Source organism: Quercus suber, unplaced genomic scaffold (genome assembly GCF_002906115.3).
Source record: "Quercus suber isolate HL8 unplaced genomic scaffold, Cork oak 2.0 scaffold_308, whole genome shotgun sequence".
In the NCBI taxonomy this organism is placed as follows: Eukaryota; Viridiplantae; Streptophyta; class Magnoliopsida; order Fagales; family Fagaceae; genus Quercus; species Quercus suber.
In genome coordinates, this window is record NW_027069764.1 from 491,753 (window position 1) to 514,359 (window position 22,607).

The 22,607-nt window shown below is 32.2% G+C and overlaps 1 protein-coding gene across 1 annotated transcript; it reads right to left on the reverse strand.

Moving 5' to 3' along the window:
* Nucleotides 1–5,186: 5,186 nt before the first annotated feature.
* Nucleotides 5,187–11,009, reverse strand: LOC112005980 (sodium transporter HKT1). The gene is made up of 3 exons (XM_024038276.2): nt 9,712–11,009; nt 8,245–8,478; nt 5,187–5,519 (listed from the first exon to the last, which is right to left on the reverse strand). The coding sequence occupies exons 1-3, from the start codon at nt 10,938–10,940 to the stop codon at nt 5,321–5,323; spliced, it is 1,662 nt and encodes a 553-aa protein (XP_023894044.2). The 5' UTR covers nt 10,941–11,009; the 3' UTR covers nt 5,187–5,320.
* Nucleotides 11,010–22,607: the final 11,598 nt, after the last annotated feature.

The window sequence follows — 22,607 nt, forward strand, 5'->3', positions numbered from 1 at the left end:
CACTTTATTTGGCGAGTTGCTCATGATTCACTGCCTAACACCCAGGATCTTCGGCTACGACATGTTCCTGTTAATGCTTCTTGTCCTTTGTGTGCTGAGCAGACCGAATCATTGATGCATTGTTTGTGGCTGTGTGATCATGCTCAAGATGTACGGAAAGCTGACATTTGTTTTTGCCAAGTATTACAGGAAGCAACACTGGGATTATACTGAGTTATTGGGCAAGCTTATGCGAACGGGGCTAGTGTTTCATATTGCTCTATTTTCTACCATTTCCTAGTGTTTGTGGCAGAGGCGTAATCTCCTGAGAGTTAATCAACCAACCTGGCCGTTGAAGGACATTGGAGATTGAGCTCGTGCTTTGGTGCAGGAGTATTTTGATGCCTGCCAATCTGCTTTAGGTCCGAGTATTCTTGTAGCCCCAATGCATTGGACTCGTCCCCCGGATGGCCTGTACAAGGTGAATTTTGACGCTGCTTTGTTTGAAGTTTCGGGCTGTGCAAGTATTGGGGTGGCAAAACGAGATTCCAGTGGAGTGATTATTGGCGCTTTATCTCAGAAAATCCTTCACCCTCATTCGATGGAGTTGGCTGAGGCTTTAGCTGCCCACCGAGCTGTTATTTTTGCGCAGGAATTGAGCATAGCTAACATTCTGGTTGAGGGAGATTTTCTGAAGGTGGTCTCAGCTTTGAGGGATCCAGCTGGTTGTCATACTTTGTATGGGCATATTGTTGAGGATACTCACCATTTGGCTAGTCAATTTTAGTCGTATAGTTTTAGTCATGTGCGAAGGCGTGGGATTTTATTAGCTCATGCCCTTGCACGAAGAGCAATTTCATTTGCAGATTTCGATGTTTGGTAGAAGAACTACCTGCAGAGTTGGAAAGTGTATTCTAAACTGATTTAAATTAATATTATGATCTTACCTTTTCTCCCAAAAAAAAAAGATTAAATTAGAATAAAATTTCTATCTTGTATGAAAAAAAAAAAAAAAAAAAAAAAAAAAAAAAAAAAAAAAAGATATCACTTAATGGTACTACTTCTATGAACGCAATAATGAATCATTTTTGTATCATTTATTGACATTTTGTGCAATATACAATTAGTGTATTCTAGTTTTTTATTGAAAGAATTAGATTACACATAAATAAAATAAAATAAAATAAAAACTAGACAACTCAATTAAAAACCCTACTATGCAAAATTCTCTCTCTCTCTCTCTCTCTCTCTCTCTCTCTCTCTCTCTCTCTCCATTACCATAAGAAAGAATCCTAAGCTCAACCCAAATTCAATGCCTTTTCATTTTTCGATGCTCTTACCTAAGAGAATTGTTGAAGGAGGTGTGAACACAAAAAGAGAGATTTAAAAAGTTTTGTTAGTTGTTTATGAAACTTTGTTGGATTTATTAATAGATGTGGCTTAATTTTATTATAATAGTTGAACTAAATTGCAAGGGATTTTACTACCCAAGATACAAATCTCCTATGATCAGGGAACATTTACTTATTTGGTCTAACCAAAAAACTATTGTATCCATTTAAACAAAACTTATTGGACTCTCTCATTCTCTTTTGTAAACTCTTCAACCCCTCATTCACTTTTCTTTTTAAACTCAATCCTAGTCATCCATTCCTCTTCTTCTCCTCTACCAATACCAGAAACTCTTTGCATCCTTCTCTACCCCAAACGATATCTTATTTTAGGAGTAGCTTAAAATTCACACTAAAATTGAAGTTAGAGACGGAGTGATGGAGCGAAGGAGATAAGGACACATGGTTATGGTGGTAGTGGCAACAAAAATATCAAATTTTTTAATTTTATTTAATGTTTTTCTGTTAATTTAAGTGTCTAGGAAAAGTGTAGCGCTGAGTTTGGCAATGTTGTCCATTTTATGTTTTTCGAAAGAACTTATTGATGTACAATCTTGTACTTTTGAAATTGTGTGGTTTAACACATTGGGGCAGTAGCTGTTAAGTTGAATTTGGATAAAGCTTATGATTGACTTCAATAGTGATTTATTGGAAATACACCTGGGCCTTTCAGTTTCCAAAAAACATTATCAACTTTATTATAAATATATTATCTTCATTGACCTTTTCAATTACATGTAATTTTTTTTTCCTTATCATATTCCATCCCAATGAACGGTATATGTTAAGGTGATCTACTATCACTTTATTTACTTATTTTATTCATCAATAGATTATTGATGATATTGGAGCAGGCCACTAAAGCTATCAAATCTTTCCTTTAAGTTGAGATTGTAAATTTTTGCAAGTCCTTTTTGCCAATTTCATCTTCCTTTTCTTTTGATATTTTGATAGTTGGGGAGAGAGAATTTGAACCCTAAATGTCTTATTTGAAAATACCAAGATGTGTCAACTGGTTGAGTTACAAGACTCTTGATTTTTTTTTTCTTTTTTCTTTTTTTTTTTCTAGAACTAAGAGTAGAGATTGCCAAAATTTGAATAACATAATCCAGGAATTTCATGGAAATTCAGGACAAATCATAAGCAGCCACATAAAAATCCAAAGTGTTTTTTTCTTCCCTCAACACAAATAGGCACATGTAGTAAATGATCATGGATCTACTCAATTTGTCACTGTTAACAACATATTTTGTTCAATCTTAATTTACGTGCAAAATCCTGAAAATTCTCCAAAAATCATGTTTCCACAATAGGATCATGAGAATTCTAGATATGAATTAATTTATTCAATTCGAACATCGAATCACTTAATTTTCCAGTCCAAACTTAAAATAAGCAAAATGCCCTTAGTGGGCCAAACTCTAACTAAGCTGACCAATGGTCAAACAAGCTCAAAAGCTCACCTGAACACCAATTTCCATAATTTCATATCAAAGTTCAATATTTTACCCAAGTTTGACCAAAGTCAACCTAAGTTTAAATGCGATTTGACCAAAATCTGACTGTTTGATTGGAATAAATTTATGCGAGTGTGCACGTGTGTGTGAGCATAAGATCTTATCATGTGACTCTTTGAGAATTTTTTTCATTAGCATTTTGTGCAAGCAAATGATTTAATGACCTACTAAATTTTTATTATTTATTTTGTTAGGTTCTAAAATTTTAGAATAATTGGCAAACTATGAGCACAAATTTGTCTAAATATGGATCTTAGATTCTATATGGTATATTAGACAATACTCAAAGTGCTGCAAGTTAAAATACAAGAATAAGGAAGATGCAGATTGAGGAATTTGAAACATGCAAGGCTCAACCGATCGAGAAGATAATTTGACTAATCGAACTATGAATCTACAGAATTTAATTTCGGCCCAATAGCCCATTGGCTCATCAAGCGATTAGGGTTTCAGATCTACTTCATTAAGTATTTAAAGGAAACTCTAAAGAACGTTTTGTTGAGACTTTGGAGTTTCTCTTTTGAGATCCAAAAAGGTTCTATGCTTTCCCCTTTCAAAGTCAATACCGAAAATCAATTTATATACTATTAGAACCGATAGATCTGAAGTTGTTGCATACCAATTATCAATGGTTCTGGATCTAAACTTTCAATGGTGATTTTGGAGTTATAGACTGGAGGTCTATGTTGGAGATCTAAAGAAATGAACTAGAGATTCATGTTCGATTAAGTCCACATCAAAGAAGTTTTAAGGTTCAAAGCTCAGTTTCGTAATTGTAGTTAGATTTACTACGAATTGGTATTCTTGATTGTAAATCTCAATTTGATATAGTAGATTGTTCTCTTGGGATAGTTCCTTTCAAGTTTTTTTACTTTAAAACTAGTTTGTTTCATTACTTTTCTTGGGTCATCACATCTTGTGTTATTTAGATTTTCGCTATGCATATTATGTATAATGAATGTTTAACCTAGATCTGAATAATTAACCTATGTAACTACTTGACTAATAAATTAGGTTAAACATACAATGTTTCAGGGGTCTAAAATCTAATTTATTTATATTCAACAATAAATTGGTTTATGTCCTTAGTATTTAAATTTTAATCAAACTTTTGGGCAACTACTTAGCTGTATGTGGGTTTATATTTTGCAGGGGAAAAAAAAAGTGAACCTCCAAAAAAGGAATAATAATAGTATTGTGCATCATTATACAATGGACTTAACATTACATATATCATTTTATGGTGAAAAATTTTTCTCCATAAAATGAAAGCTTTGCAAGTTGTAACACAGGTTTATTCCCCTACCATAGCAAATATTTTATATATTTTTGTTTCCTTTGTATTGAAAAATTAACCTTCTATATTTTGTCTTGCAATATTTTGGCTTCCCTTTCTGAAAGGTACATTATACATTTTGTTGTTTTGAAATATTTTGTATAGATATATTATCACCCAATTTTGCCATATTGTTTGTGAAAAATAATCAATGGAAAAAGAGAGGCAAAAGTTTTGAATTGTTCATCCACAAGAGCATAACAGCATGTCTTCAAAAGATATTTCATTTAAAAAGATGTGTTTGCAAGCCCCAAATTGGTTGTTCCAAGCAAGGACAAAGTCCTCTAATACTTTGAGTAGAGTATTTAAGGGAAAGAAATAGTAGAAAATGGAGGTGGTAAGGCTTGCACGCCAAAGGACTAGGAGGCATATGATTATATCAAGAAAAGGATAATGGTCAAGAAGATGTGTTCTAGATACGTGGAATCCTTGGTTATATTTGATTGTGGAAGTAGTAGGGTTAACAAGTCTAATGACACGCCACTTGTGATCTGTGATACAGAGAGTTGTAAGAGAGCAGGACTTCACAATGCCATTGAATAGTTCTCAGGAAAGTAGTTCATATGTTCAACGATTATGGCAAGCAACTCCTCCACTTATAAATGCTATTTCTCACTTGGTTGTTGGGCTCAATGGTGATGTTGCTATTACAACTACTGTGAAACAATTTGAGTCATCTTCATTCTAAATTGTCCACAAATGTCAGTAATTAACTAGGGTAGGCATACGCATCGGCATCTGCCTACGTCTAAGTTCGCCGGTACTTGCAGTCTAATACAAAAATTTGAGTTGTAGTTTTGTTTTGTTTTTTCTTCATGTTTTTAATATGGGAGATATGAAAAGAATCTGAATATTCTTCTAAAAACCACCAAAACCTAAGTTAATCACTCATCATAGTTTAATTACCCACATGTTGCTAAGGAAACTACACAGTAGTTTTAGTAAATTATTACTTAGTACTCATGAGGAAGCTTAAGTACTTCATATTACAATACTTAGTACAAACCTTGTAATTTACTTTATAGTAGTACACATTAAATACTTAGTCATCTAAACTGCCATGCACGAAGAAGTTAAAGATTTAGTTAAGAGCTCAGTTAGGAAAGGTTCCAGGCTTGACCACCTTTCATACTGAATTTTTTAAGCCTTCCAAAGAACATGACAATGATGAGGATGAATTTTCCCTTAGTACTCCACCTTCCAACGAATCCATACCATGTGTCTACACAGAGGCTATCTGGTTTCAATTGCCGTTTGCAGCTGTATCCAGTGGTGAACCCAACATTCCCGTATGCACTAATTAACGTAACCAGAGAACCTTAATTAGTTATTATATACAACCTACAGGTGATCCAAAAAACAATTGAACTTCGTATATTGTTTGCTACTACTATAATCCCAAGGCCACTCTGTTTACCAAAGATTCCAATTCTACCTTCAATTTTTTTTTACAGCTAAACTGTAAACAACGCCCCTAAAATTTGGGGTGTTTAGATTTCACATCTTAAAATTTCAGAATTTGGATTTTATTTTTGAAATTTGGAGGTATTTGAATCTTACATCAAGACGTTTTAAAATTTGGATTTTACCTCTTGAAATTTGAAAGTATTACACCATAAAATTTTGAAGTGTTTAGATTTTACACTTTGAAATTTTAAAATTTAAATTATATCCCCTAAAATTCTATTTTGTTTGCATCAACAACCCCTTCATCTATATATATTTTCCGTTAAGTACCACATAAACTTGTCATGTATGTTTAGCTTATCCAATAAAATGATGTCCCGTCATATTTATTATGTCATGTGTGGCAAGTTTATGTGGCACTTAACGGAAAATATGGACGGAAGAACTACTGATGCAAATGAAATAGAATTTTAGGAGGTCAAATCCAAATTTTGAAACTTCAAGGAGTAAAAAATCTAAACATCCCCAAACTTTAGAGGGTAAAATCAAAATTCTAAAACTTTATGGTGTAAAATTCAAACAGCCTCAAACTTTAGGAAGTAAAAACTGTAAAATCCAAATTCTGAAATTTCGAAGTGTAAAATCTAAAAGCCCCTAAACTATAGGATATAGACAGTATAGTTTACAATTTAGACTTTTTTTTTTTTTAACAATTATGTTTCCCTGATACTTTGTCACATCAATTTTCTAATATATTTTGTGTGAGTTTGGATAGCGTTGAGAATGAAATATTCAACTGCGTTTGGTGTTTTGTGTGGGTCTCATGCACTGTTCACAGGACCTGCAAATACAGATTTTAGCAAATTTTTCTTTAAAACTGGGTCTCATGACACTATTCACATATTTAAAAATTATTTTATTACAGTGTTTTCAGTTTTCAGTTTTTAGCAATAAACGATATCCAAACAGACCCTTTGTGTCTCATCCGAATGATTACATGCATAAGATCAGAAGATATGGTAGTCAAAAAAAAAAAAAAAAAAACTATTAGAAGATATGAGATAATAAGAGAATAATAAAGAAAGTGAGGGAAAAAAAAACTTATATACCTTATTACTTCTATGGTGACGTTCAAAACATTGAAGTTGAGGGGGTCTTCTTCCATTTTCTGTCTCTCTGTGATACATATGAGAATAATGAAAATGGCTAAATAGGAGAGTTGAGAGAAGATTTGACACTCCAAAAAAGTCTTCTTTCGATTCTGGCTTTGCTTCCCATTTTCTGGGAACTTCTCATGGACGTTTGGTGGAATGAACGTAGTATGTGGTGGGAGATACCTGTAAGATAAAAGTAAACTTAGCTGGTACCATATTGAAGGGTTTTTTTTTTTTTTTAGAGTAAATTTAATTAAGTTCATTCTAGCTCGACTTGGTATGCAAGTGTGAAGAAAATTATTTTCATCATGAATAGTCACTGAAAATACCCATGATATAATGTCCGCATTAGAAACTCTGAAACAAATCTTTTCACTTAAACAATTATAAGTGGAAATAAGTGTAATTAATAATGCATGTTGGAATCACTATTGGAACCCTATGGCATGAATAACAATTGTGGGGTCAGGACTGACTTTAATTAAGTGGCAACTTATGCTTCGGGACCCTCAGCGCAAAAAACAACGAACATGACAGTGTCATTCCAAAAGGGATAATAATTAAGCAATTGTAGCCTAATCTTTGCTGTTAAAGTTTGATATTATTATAATTTGAATTTTATTAACAGATGTCCAAAAAACGTATAATTATAAAATATTTTTAAAAGCTTTTTATGGATAGGAAAAAAAATATTTTATTTTTTTAATAGTATTTTATATTTTAATGTGGTAACCAATTAACATCAGAAAAATTATATAATATTTCAAAAATGTAATAAATGTGTACTATCTCTTTATGAATAATAAAATCTAATATGAATTTAATTAGTAAGATTCATTCTTATATGAGATGGTGAAGTACACATTTATTGTATTCTTAAAGAATGATTACTATAAATTTTTTTTTTTTTCCTTAGAAGAACTGCAAAATTGATTTTGAGGGTAAGTATTTGGGGTACAATAAACTTTTGTATAATTGTCAAATCTAATGAATGGAGATCATAATTTATAATAAAGTGGAATACTGATTCTTCAGTCCTAATATGTCTCAGTTAGGTCAAAAGTGGTTAGAAAATAAAAGTTATAAAAGGGTATATGACAAAACTTCTGGTGTAGTCTAGCCACTAAGAACCATTTCCTTGTAATCGCTTAACTTTCTCATCCCAATCATGCATATACAGTCTCTTAACTTTCTTATCACAATCATGCATTTACAGTGACACTCTCTAGGCACAGAATAGGATCTTCTCTATTTCACTTGAAATGGAAAGAGTCTATTTTCCAGTTTAGAGATTATTTAATCTGAATTGTGAAATGAGTTCATTTCAAATGGAGAAGATCTCAATACCCTTAACATGGAAATAAAGAACAATTAGAGTAACCGAGAGAAAACGTAAGACAGACTCACATACATCATTACGACGAAGAGAACCAGAAAGGGGGGGGGGGAAACTTATATACCTTATTACTTCTATGGTGACGTTCAAAACATTGAAGTTGAGGGGGTCTTCTTCCATTTTCTGTCTCTCTGTGATACATATGAGAATAATGAAAATGGCTAAATAGGAGAGTTGAGAGAAGATTAGACACTCCATAAAAGTCTTCTTTCGATTCTGGCTTTGCTTCCCATTTTCTGGGAACTCCTCATGGACATGAACGTTTGGTGGAATGAACGTAGTATGTGGTGGGAGATACCTGTAAGATAAAAGTAAACTTAGCTGGTACCATATTAAAGGTTTTTTCTTTTTTTTCTTTTTTTAGAGTAAATTTAATTAAGTTCATTCTAGCTCGACTTGGTATGCAAGTGTGAAGAAAATTATTTTCATCATGAATAGTCACTGAAAATACCCATGATATAATGTCCACATTAGAAACTCTGAAACAAATCTTTTCACTTAAACAATTATAAGTGGAAATAAGTGTAATTAATAATGCATGTTGGAATCACTATTGGAACTCTATGGCATGAATAACAATTGTGGGGTCAGGACTGACTTTAACTAAGTGGCAACTTATGCTTCGGGACCCTAAGCCCAAAAAACAACGAACATGACAGTGTCATTCCAAAAGGGATAATAATTAAGCAATTGTAGCCTAATCTTTGCTGTTAAAGTTTGATATTATTATAATTTGAACTTTATTAACAGATGTCCAAAAAACATATAATTATAAAATATTTTTAAAAGCTTTTTATGGATAGGAAAAAAAATATTTTATTTTTTTAATAGTATTTTATATTTTAATGTGGTAACCAATTAACATCAGAAAAATTATATAATATTTCAAAAATGTAATAAATGTGTACTATCTCTTTATGAATAATAAAATCTAATATGAATTTAATTAGTAAGATTCATTCTTATATGAGATGGTGAAGTACACATTTATTGTATTCTTAAAGAATGATTACTATAATTTTTTTTTTTTCCTTAGAAGAACTACAAAATTGATTTTGAGGGTAAGTATTTGGGGTACAATAAACTTTTGTATAATTGTCAAATCTAATGAATGGAGATCATAATTTATAATAAAGTGGAATACTGATTCTTCAGTCCTAATATGTCTCAGTTAGGTCAAAAGTGGTTAGAAAATAAAAGTTATAAAAGGATATATGACAAAACTTCTGGTGTAGTCTAGCCACTAAGAACCATTTCCTTGTAATCGCTTAACTTTCTCATCCCAATCATGCATATACAGTCTCTTAACTTTCTTATCACAATCATGCATTTACAGTGACACTCTCTAGGCACAGAATAGGATCTTCTCTATTTCACTTGAAATGGAAAGAGTCTATTTTCCAGTTTAGAGATTATTTAATCTGAATTGTGAAATGAGTTCATTTCAAATGGAGAAGATCTCAATATCCTTAACATGGAAATAAAGAAGAATTAGAGTAACCGAGAGAAAACGTAAGACAGACTCACATACATCATTACGACGAAGAGAACCAGAATTGCTGAGGAGATTCTGGAGAGATCAACTACTGATTCACCAGTATGCCGCGAGTTCACAGTTTGAAACAACGAGCCAACGACTTTCTGATACAAATTCAGACCATCCATGACTTGTGAATTCCACTCCATGGAGCAAAACAGTATAAACTGTATCAATATGAATCCGAAAACAGTCATAGCTAGAAGCAAAGCGTGATGACCAGAGAGCAAATAACCATAGCCCATATCTCTGTAATTCATCAATATATATCTGAATTCCTCACGCTTGGTGGTTTTCTTTAAGACCCAGATCATGGCTAACAAGCATGGGGGGTACAAAGTGTTCCCCATAAGGATTTGTGGAATGAGAAGTAGTAGGAGACCTGAATTCTTCTTGAAAACTATCATGTTCTCATTTGTTGGGATAAAACCACAATTTGTGAAAGTTGAAACAGTTGTGAAGACAGAAAAGGTCAGTGTTTCTAGGCCCTTGTCATTGAGTACCTTCATCGCACTCGGAACAAGATTTACATACAATGAAACAAGACTAGAACCAATTAGATGAACCACAAATAGATAACCCAAAACCACATATCCCAAAACCTTAATAGAGCTATAATTAAGACTACCATTCTCAATAATATTATTGATGTCTGGTTTCTCTTTTTCTACATCAAGTTCAATTTGATGGTCAGGAAAATTGTGACCAAGGTTAACACTGTTTTGGTCACTACTTGGACAATTTTTGGAGAACTTGGACCTTGTAAATTGGAGTCCAAGAAAGGAAGTGAATACCTCTCCACCAACAAACATTAAGATTGTCATAATAATGAGTTGGGTATTGGAGAAAACCTCCATTTCGATTGTTGACATGCTTGAAACTGTGGTGGCAGAGACGGACGTGAAGAACATGTCAAAGTCCTTTGGCCTAAACCAAGCAGTTCTTGGCTTTGAGACCATCAAAGCTAGATGACCAAAAATAGAGACAATTATGAAGTAACTGAGCTGGATCCAAAAAGGGTTGACATGGAAGAGGAAGAAACGAAAAAACGAGCGAATTCGACAAGAAAAGGATTCGTTGAAACAAGAAAGTTTTTTGCGTGAAATGCTAAAGAAAATCTCTAATTTCTGACAAGAAAAGGATTGGTTGAAACAAGAAAGTTTTTTGCGTGAAAAGCTGAAGAAAATCTCTAATTTCTGGCCAAAACAAGAAGAATTAATCATCTTTACTGTGGTAAGATTTGCATAACCTTGCTTAAAGTGGATATATGGGGCTTATTTATAAAGGGGCAGTACGTGCTCTACAAGCTCTACAATTTAGTGGGATACATGAGATTATTTATTCATCTAGCTAATGCACTGAAATGACACTACATAAAAAGGAACCTACGGCATCAGAATTATTTTTTTCTATGCTGAAGGATATGTTGGAAAAAAAAAACATATGAGAAAATTATTTTGTTATAATAATATGGTTAAATGATTAAATTCACAATTTTGTCGATAATTTATCAGTTAACTATTATTCTAATAATTATCAATTTAGTTTCTAAAATTTTATTGTAATCGAAGATTTTATTTTTTTATTTTTTTATTTTTTTGAGGGGGTGGGGAGGGGATTTTATTTATTGTTATTGTAATTGTTTGACTCGCATTCTTTAATCTTACTGTTGATAAATGTTAGGTAATGTACAAAGATCGTGAGACACATTATTTAATAACCAAAGTTATGAATACCATACCAGTTGATCATATGGTCAGAATTTATTTCATTAGTAATCAATCTGATATATTTATCAATTTTGTTAGACACCGATAGAGAGAATGGAGAGAATCTGTCCTTATTTTTTCGGTTTGTGCCAATTCTTTTTTTTTTTTTAGACTAATATATGCTGTTGGATAATTGGCCTGCCGGTATAACACTGCCAAATGACGAAAGTTGCCAACATTTTTCTTCTTCCACATCACACACAGGCCCTCCCCAACTTCTTCTTTCAACCTTTCTCTACATTTCTTGTTTTGTCCCACTTTCTTGGTTTTTTTGCAGCCAACTACCAGATGTTCTTAGCTTCTTTACATTTATTGTTTTGTCCACCGAGCAATTTTTCCCCTTGTTTATCCCCCCATTCCAAATTAATTTATGATTATAACACTTTCTCTTTATATCAATGATCAACTCTACTAATTAAATTGATGAAGGGATTCATTATTTATGTGAGAGATAAAAATGAAGAATATGAAGTCATTATACTCTGAGAATCCTAAATAATTTCTCCAAATCTAACCAATTATCATGTAGAGAGGAAAATTTCCGACCTATCACAAGCTGACATATCATACTACTAAGTCTACAAAGTACGGCCAATTACAGAACGCCACGTACTGCTACTAGGTTTTACTATTACTATTTAGAAACCAGCAGAAATTCGTCAAGTGTCGTTGAAATAAAGACATAAAAAGCATGCAAAAAACCAATCACACATCGACGCGTGTAAGTAATGACATAAGTAATCCAATCGGGTGCTGACATGTGTCATCTTGAAAATCAAAACATTTCGACCAATTCGAAAAGATGCCACGTGTCTTGGAAAAAAAGTCTTAAAGCTCCTCCAATCACTGTAACACATGCCAACAATCAGACTTTGTCATGTGTCGCTCACTCATCCCCAAACTCCTATAAATAGAAGTCGTCCTAAGTCATTTCTAGTCACCAACACATCTTTGGATACACACCAAGACATCTTGGGACACACTAAGGCATCCATGCCACAAGTAGCATCAAGGAAGATTCAAAAATATAGAAACTCTGCTTGAATCAAGCCCTGAAGCCTCAAGGAACTTCAAGAACTTCAACTTCGAATGCGAAAAACATTCGAAATAGAATCATCCAAACTACCTGCCTAGATCTTAAAGTTTGCCAAAATCAAGCCCAAAAACCTTTAGGAACTTCAAGAAACCACAAATTGGTGAATCTCTACTAATTCAAGCCTCCAAAACCCCGAAGAATTTTCACCACAAACCTTCGAATACAAAGATCATTCAAAGAGATATACATCATCCAAATCATATTTCTAGATCTCAAAGTTAACTGGAATCAAGCTCAAAAGCCTCTTGAAATTTCAAGAAACTATAAATTGGTGAAGCTCTATGGATTCAAGCCTCCAAAACCCCAAAAAATTTCCACCATAAACCTTCAAAGACGAAGAATGCACGAAAAACACACGAAGAACATGAAGAACAAAGGATTTCTAACAAGCTCATAGCTAGAGATTCATGTTAATTCTGTTTCAAAGGTATTTGATCCATTCTTCAGTCAAATTGAAGTATATTTGGTATTTGAATAAAATATCACATTACTGCAATTTCAATCAACAAATCCTTTAAGGAGATCGAATCAAAAGATCGCTCTTTTGTAATTACAGAGAATTGTACCACACTCTTATCAATACAAATTCACATTTGTAAAACTATTTTACTTATTTGACTTTATTTCAAATTCGAAATTTAGTCGTCCACATATCAATCTATCCAATATGACATTATTGCACCACAAAACAAAACAAAAATAATAATAATAATAATAAAATTCCCACATGACATTTTAGTTTAAAATAAAATTTTCATGGGCTAAGTCATTGGCCCAGAATTGACTAGTTTGTTGGTTTTTTTTTTTTTCTTTTCCCTCTTCATTTTTAGTGTTGAAATATGTAAACCTCGCATTGGGTCAATATAATATGCTAGACACAGACTTTGGATATTTAAATTTTTTTTATAAAAAATATGCGACCTCTAAGAAAATATGTAAGTTCATGCATGTACACATACTAATAAATATATAGCACTTCATAATTCTAAAACATTAAACTAGTCTTTATCAATAAAAATGTATTCATTCCTTTGAGCAAACTTTTTTTTTTTTAATACAAGATAGAAATTTTACTCTAACTTAATCTAAGTGTATATGTGTGTAAAACTCTTTCCTAGAGACTTGAACTCCGGCCCTTGCCTCCTCCCCCTCTCCACCCCCCCCCCCCAACCTCACAAGTACTTATACTTATGAATTAACCATCGCGCCAAGAGTGCACGATAGTATTCTTTTAAGCAAACTTAAACACCCCTAGTACAGTATTTTAGCTTTTGTATTGAAGCATAAAGTAACAATAAAATAGTCAAATCATAGGGATGGAACTATTAATGGTTCAAGGCTCCTTGAAATTTAAAATTTGAGTATATATTGTTAGGTTCTAAGAAATTAGGAACTAATATATTAGAACTTTAATATATATATATATATATTGGCAAACCATGATCAAAACGTTTAGTCCAGATTTAGGATGCTCAAAGTGTGTTTATGTGTAAAGTTGGAATCGAGTAATTGTAGGAAATTACTATTCAATTTCTGCAAGGTTCAATTGATCGAAAATTAGACTCGATCGGTCGAAACTATCATCTAGATTGTTTTTCTGCAGAATTTTTCAACTTAACCCAAGCCCATATGATGTGTAAGGTTTTATGTTTTGCTTTAAGTATAAAAGGAAAAACTCCAGTCACGTTTTAGAAGTGGTTGATATGCTGTGTGTGTGAATCTCTTGTGAGATCTAGAAGTGTTTGTCATCATACACACTTAGGGTTATCAAGATCAAGATTAATGTCGAGAGCTTGGTGAACACATCAATTGTTGCTTCAAGAATTTAAAATTAAAAATAAAAAAAATAAAACACACACACACACACACACACACAAGTGGGAGTACTTGTGGTTACTGTGGATCAAAGAAAGAAGTAGTCCATGGACTCGAACCTGTCACGTGGTTGTAGTAATAAATTTTGTAATCGAGGTAGTAATAGGATGTTAGTGGTTTAAGTCGCTATTGTAAAAATTTATTTCTTTCATAGTGATTTGTTTTATTTTGAGGATAAATAGGTTAAATCTTTCTCAGATTTTTTACCGGTTTGATTTTCCTGGATTATCATATCGTGAGTTATTTATTTTTCACATTATTTACATGATATGATTTACTTATGTTAACCTAAATTTAAATAATTTACCTAAATAATCACTTGGCTAAATAACTAGCTTAACAACTTGTATTTTAAGGCGTCTAAAAACGTGTGTATATATATATATATATTTATATGAGAGTTTGATCCAAAAAAATTTATTTAAACCCCCTTAAATTGAAAGCTAGCTAAAAATTAAAAGTCAGTTGACCTTTGAACCCCTTTTTTTTTTTTTTACTTACCTTTGAACCCATATTAATTTATGATTGGCATAACACTTTGATTAAGTTTTGTTGATTGAGACTTTAGGATTTGGGTGTTGCCGTACAGCTTGGCTCCACCTAAATGAATTTTTTATACTTCGCCCATAAAACTGGCGCTGAACACAAGATGAATAAGGATTTGTACTTCTCTTATCCCCCTTTTTTTATACGAAAGAGAGAGAGAGAGAGAGAGAGTGACAACTCTTTGACGAGAGCCAAAATGAAAAGTAAACACTTCTATACAAGCGCATCACAAAATTATGGATCCTCTTTTTTATTTTTTAGTCATGAAATGTTTATACTTTATACTAACCGACATCATTTATATCACATGACATTTAATAGAAGTAGGGTTAATAAATTAATATGGCCAGAAAAACTACATTATAAAAACAAAATAGCTTCAAAAATTAAATTAAATAATCTAGGCAAAGTCCCTTAGATTAGTTTCTCTACTTTCATTAAAAAAATAAATAAATAAATAACTTTATCACGGAGACTTAAGATCGAATAGGTTGTACCCACCTTCTTGATTTACTATATTTGAGTCCTTGGATTACTTAGGTATTATATTCAGATTGAAATTAAGTGCAATAGCATTACACCTTGCAATAATCCTTAAATGGCTTAAATCAAAAAATAACTTTTTAACTTTTGATATCGACAATTGGATCAAGAAAATTAAAAGAGTAAAAAAGTTAAAAGAGAGAATAAAAAATTAAAAATTTTGAAAAAGTTAAAATTTTTTGTGAAAAATTTGCTATTGCATTGGATCTCAATCCCTACTTGCAAATATTGTACTTTTGGGATTATTAAATTAGAGAAGCATGGTGACAAAATCAATGATGTCATTGCATGTGTAAAATACATAGGGCGTAGGATGAAAAACTTTTCCCATTCATTTTTATTCTTTTAATAGAAACTTTCCCCTTCATGTGCTTTATATAGTTAATAGAGGTTATATATTGACTTGTCGCAGTCAAAAAATTCTCAAAAATGGCAATGACTACTGAGTCATGTAAACTTAATGTTGATGGTGAATGTCGACACTTCCCATGCAAATCCCACTTGCTCAAGTTGTTTACTAATTTCCTCCACTTTGAGCACCCAAGCGAGCAAGCAATTCTCCAATGATGGAGAACCAAATTCCTTTCGGTTAGTGCACTTCACTTCACGCTTGGTTTTTATTCATCATTGGCCCTACAGACCACTTTCATTTTTTATTTATACCAATCTTTCTTAAGGTTTGTACCATATTCTTTACACCATTTCAATCATATTGCTTGAATCAAGAACCTTATAGCCCAACTGATTGGTATTTCTTTGTGCTTTCAATAAAGACATCTAGAATTCAAATCCCTTAATTTCTCAACTATATATCAAATTTATAAAAATAAAATAAAAAAAGAATCGTGCAACAATATTGTAGCAATAGGGATGTGTGTGCAAGCTACATGCATGCAGAGCTTTATTCTTTACAAGCATGCATATAGAATGTACCGGATCCAAGAAAATGACATGCAGAAATTGGATTGTTTGCTTGATAGAAGTCATTTCCGCAAATAATAGTATTTCAAGTCACTTTAAACCCCTTGAAACATAGGAATTCTTACACTATATGAAGCTATATATAGACTAATGCATCTGAAAGATGTGAGCTAACTCGATCGCCATTATAAGGTCTGACAGTGGCACTGTCATGTACGTGTGTTCATCTTAATTATGAGCTTTAAAAATTGCACCATGTATCCCCATATTGCTGGAAATAGATTATTGCAAGCCTGACTTGTTAGAATTTCCTGTAAAGAACAACTAATAGTCAACTACGGCTGCTTTGTTACCCTTATGAAACAAGGAATTGACTTTAGTTATTATTGTCAGGATGTAATTTTAGGTTTATTTGGTTTAAATATAATATGATTTCTGATACATCTCCAACAAAGAATTAGGTCCACGAACTTATAAGAGAGATGAATTTCAAGTGGCAATGTTATAAATGCAACTTCGTGCCTAATCATATAAAATATTGTCTTTTACTCTTTTATATGAATGATTTTTTTTTTTTTTTTAATTTTGATGTGAAACCAAGTGGAATGGTTGGCAGGTTTATTGTGTTCAGATTGACTTTTATATGCTTGAATTTTCTTGAGGCAATTTTGAGGTACTGCCCAATGCCCAGGCCTTTAGGCTTAGGCAATTTGGAAAATATTTGTTGTAATCTGTGGATGATTAATAGGTGGTAAAAAAATGGTATTTTGTGATTTTTATTTGTTTGATTAATGCCTAGGTTTTACATGCTATTGATGTTTAACAGGTGGTAAAAAATGGTATTTTGTGTGTTTTTATTTCTTTGCTATTGTGCCCAAGTTTTACTTTGTATTTTTTTTTTTGTTCCCAAATGTCAATATGTGGGTTCTAGGAAGTATAAATTTGGACTGATATGCTTCAAGCAAAGCTTGAAGACCCATTTTAAAGGGTACTGGCCTACTAAGAATTATTAATTTGGAATATTCAAGCTCTTGAAGGCCCATTTTAAAAGAAATGAAGTAAAAAAGAGGCCCAATTTGATATGATAAGATTCAAAAACATTTTAAATCCTTGTAATTTAGAAAGCCCAATAATATTGGCCGAAAAGGTCCAAAAAAATTAAATCCATGAAAATCTAAAAATTTGGCCAATATGTGGTCCAAACCCGCCAAACCGTTGAATTCGACCTGCCCCAACCGATGACCCGACTTGGCATGTTTGACTCGTATTTTGGGTGAGTGCAGGTCAATTTTCCAGCGACCCGACCCAATCGGGTCGAGTGCGGTTTGGCCCAAACTCGGGTGACCCGACTCTGGATAGTCCTAGTCTTGGCCACTACTTCAAAGTTTAGGGGGTGTGTGAGCATTTTCCCCCTTAAAATATTGTATAATTATTACTCCCTCTTCTCCTTGTAAGGATTCGCTATTGCATTACTTTATAAGTGATGTTAGATACATTAATTTAGCTAGAAATGAATGAGGTCATGTATGATGATAGTAAGTTACATATCGAGTTGCCCAAATTCATTAGCTAAATTAGTCTAATACATTTTAGTTTAAAAATTCAAAAACTAGAATTAGCTTGTAACAATTTTGTAGTAAAATATATAGGAGTGATTGTAGGAATAGTACAAATTTAATTACACAAATCTTACAAAATGATGTGTCACTAATCACAAAAAATAAATTACTATTTATTTACTTTGTTGCTGAGGTAACACCAATTATATTTATTGTTACATCAATTTATAAATTTTTTATAGTCAAATTTTGAGGTAACTTTTAACATTTTCTAATATTTAGTATTCTATATACTTCTCTTGTTGCATATAAATGGAGATATTGTTATTACTATTTTGTAAAAAAAAAAAAAAAAAAACTAATTTACATTTTCTAATAACTTTTTTTCTCACATCAATTGTATATAACCTTGTTTATTTCAAATGTGACCCGTGAGAATAAGCTTAAGGGTAAGAGAGGAAAAGAATAGTTTGATGATAATTTGTTGACAATAGATACTTTTAGAGATAGATATAAGTGTATGTGTGAGCGGTTTTATCATGATTACGATGATAAATTGCGTGCAAAAGCTATTTTTGATCGAGAAAGAGAGCCCATAAAATAGAATATGGATATCTTTTATTTTTTAGTCAAATATTGACCATTTTCTAAAAAAAGTCAATGGATAAGATATATATTTTGTTTTAGATTGTCGTATAAGTTTAGTATTATACTACTAAAATTTTGGTGCATTTTTCCAATGGTAAACATTAAGCAGTTGCCTATATAACCCACAAAAAAGAAGAGCATTAGTCCATGCTCAAAAACATCCAAGGGATATATAGTTGATTTTCTACTTGGTTGGAAGACGGTCCTTGTTTCTTAGAACAAGTTCTTTCAAAGGATGTACTTTCTTTTACTAGTTCTTAATAAAGTTGTTGGTTTCACATCAAAATTAAAAAAAAAAAAAAAATCATTCATATAAAAGAGTAAAAGACAATATTTTATATGATTAGGCACGAAGTTGCATTTATAACATTGCCACTTGAAATTCATCTCTCTTATAAGTTCGTGGACCTAATTCTTTGTTGGAGATGTATCAGAAATCATATTATATTTAAACCAAATAAACCTAAAATTACATCCTGACAATAATAACTAAAGTCAATTCCTTGTTTCATAAGGGTAACAAAGCAGCCGTAGTTGACTATTAGTTGTTCTTTACAGGAAATTCTAACAAGTCAGGCTTGCAATAATCTATTTCCAGCAATATGGGGATACATGGTGCAATTTTTAAAGCTCATAATTAAGATGAACACACGTACATGACAGTGCCACTGTCAGACCTTATAATGGCGATCGAGTTAGCTCACATCTTTCAGATGCATTAGTCTATATATAGCTTCATATAGTGTAAGAATTCCTATGTTTCAAGGGGTTTAAAGTGACTTGAAATACTATTATTTGCGGAAATGACTTCTATCAAGCAAACAATCCAATTTCTGCATGTCATTTTCTTGGATCCGGTACATTCTATATGCATGCTTGTAAAGAATAAAGCTCTGCATGCATGTAGCTTGCACACACATCCCTATTGCTACAATATTGTTGCACGATTCTTTTTTTATATTATTTTTATAAATTTGATATATAGTTGAGAAATTAAGGGATTTGAATTCTAGATGTCTTTATTGAAAGCACAAAGAAATACCAATCAGTTGGGCTATAAGGTTCTTGATTCAAGCAATATGATTGAAATGGTGTAAAGAATATGGTACAAACCTTAAGAAAGATTGGTATAAATAAAAAATGAAAGTGGTCTGTAGGGCCAATGATGAATAAAAACCAAGCGTGAAGTGAAGTGCACTAACCGAAAGGAATTTGGTTCTCCATCATTGGAGAATTGCTTGCTCGCTTGGGTGCTCAAAGTGGAGGAAATTAGTAAACAACTTGAGCAAGTGGGATTTGCATGGGAAGTGTCGACATTCACCATCAACATTAAGTTTACATGACTCAGTAGTCATTGCCATTTTTGAGAATTTTTTGACTGCGACAAGTCAATATATAACCTCNAGAGTATTAAAGACCATTTGAGTCAGAAAAATAGTTGAGGCAATCTAGATATTATAAAAGGTAGATAAATGAAGATTAGGGACCAAAATTGACCTAGAGATTGGATTCAAAGATGAAACCCTAATTTTTTTGATTTGATTTGTTGGGTCAAAGACTTGATTTATCACTTTTCAAAGATGGAACCCCTAATTTGAGTATGCTTGTTTGTGTTATCATTTTTCAAAGACTTGAGTTATCACTTTTCTGAGTGTGCTTTATGTTTATTTTCATGTTTACTCTTTACAAACAGACATTATAGTTAGTTTGATTCATTATTTTAGTGTGCTCTAAGTGTGATTTGTATCTGCCTTGTTTTATTCCTTGTTTTGTTTTGTTTTTTTTTTTGGTGATCAATATACATGTATCTTCACTGTAAAAAAAAGAAGAAGATGAACCCCTATTTTAAAAAGATGAAATCCAAACATATTTTTATTTTCTTATCTACCTTTTTTTTTTTTATTTTTTTTTATTTTTTATACTTGTATCTTCACTGTAAGTAAAAAAAAAAAAAAAGAAAAAAAAGAAAAAAGAAAAAAGAAAAAGAAAAAGAAAAGATGAACTCCTATTTTAAAAAGATGAAATCCAAACACATTCTTATTTTCTTATCTGGTTCTATTTTATTGCTCGTTTGTTTGATTTATTTTCTTTTCTTTACTTAAAAATTTAAAATCCTAATTTTATACAGGAGTTGAAAGTTGTTCAAGTAGGCTACTCCTTTTGCTTCCTTTTCAAGGTCGAATCCCTAACAACTAAGAGTTCTTTGAGGTATCATTTCTCTTCTTTTGTTTCTCTTTTAACTTCTTGTTATTGTTTGTTTGTTACTTTTGTCATTGTTTTTGTTGTCGCTTTGACTTGTTATTGTTGTTGTGTCACTTGTGTGTGTTCTTGTTATTGGGTTAGTAGTATCATTGTTATGGTAGTTTGCTAATGCTTAAATTTGATGTCTTTAGGTTATGGAACCCTCTAGTGATGCACCCCCTTCCCAAACAACACTCGATGCCCAAGCTGAACCTGCTGACCAAGCTGAACTTGCTGCCACTCCAACTAATGCTGAGACACTTCCACCTAAACCTAATGATAAAGCCAAGGTGAGTGAGATAGCTGCTGATTGTGGTAATAATAGGAAAAAAATATATTGCTTGGGATCATTTTGAAAAAATAAAGATTAGTGACGGTCAATTTAAGGCTGTTTGCCATTATTGCCAAAAAACTTATCGTGCTAATAGTAAGGGGCATTTTTCTTTTTTTTTTTTTTTACTTACAGTGAAGATACAAGTATAAAAAATAAAAAAAAATAAAAAAAAAAAAGGTAGATAAGAAAATAAAAATATGTTTGGATTTCATCTTTTTAAAATAGGGGTTCATCTTCTTCTTTTTTTTACAGTGAAGATACATGTATATTGATCACCAAAAAAAAAAACAAAACAAAACAAGGAATAAAACAAGGCAGATACAAATCACACTTAGAGCACACTAAAATAATGAATCAAACTAACTATAATGTCTGTTTGTAAAGAGTAAACATGAAAATAAACATAAAGCACACTCAGAAAAGTGATAACTCAAGTCTTTGAAAAATGATAACACAAACAAGCATACTCAAATTAGGGGTTCCATCTTTGAAAAGTGATAAATCAAGTCTTTGACCCAACAAATCAAATCAAAAAAATTAGGGTTTCATCTTTGAATCCAATCTCTAGGTCAATTTTGGTCCCTAATCTTCATTTATCTACCTTTTATAATATCTAGATTGCCTCAACTATTTTTCTGACTCAAATGGTCTTTAATACTCTGTTATGCGACCTTCGGCAATAGAAAATGGCCCCTATGACTATACAAAAAGTGGAAATCCTACATGGGATGCTCTAGAAAGGTGAGATTTTTTGTTTGGTGTACAAATGCAGTTGAATCAATTCTCTCAATTTATTTTGTGCCTTTTCTATTTTATTTTTGATAAGCTTCAAGTCTTTGTATTCTCAACCTTCTAGCAAAGCTTGACAAAGCAGATTGAGCATTTAAGTTTTATCAATTGAATAAGATCCCTTAAGTTGCTTTTCATATGATTCTTATTACTTATCCAAAAAAAAACAAAACCATTTGAACAAAATGATAAACCCATATTACAAACACAAAATATAGAAAAAGAGGGATGAAAAATGAAGAAAATTTACCTGGTCTGAGACTAGGAAGCCGAGACTGAGAGGTTGAGAAGACCCATGGTGGAAAAAAAGTGAAGCAACGATGTCAGGTGTAGTGTGAGTGTGAGGCGGCGGCGACAGCAACCAGGGTTTGATTCAGTGGAGTGAAGAAAGGTTTTGATGTAAAGGACTTTGTTTGTTTCAAAATAAAAAATAGGGATTTTGAAATCAACCCTTGAGACTAGAAAGACTAGAAAGTAGAGAGAACGAAGAGAACTCAGAGAAAACATATTTATAAAAGAAAGAGACAAGGGTTGAGAGTCTTGAAACCTTGAGGCTGAGCCGAGTAAGG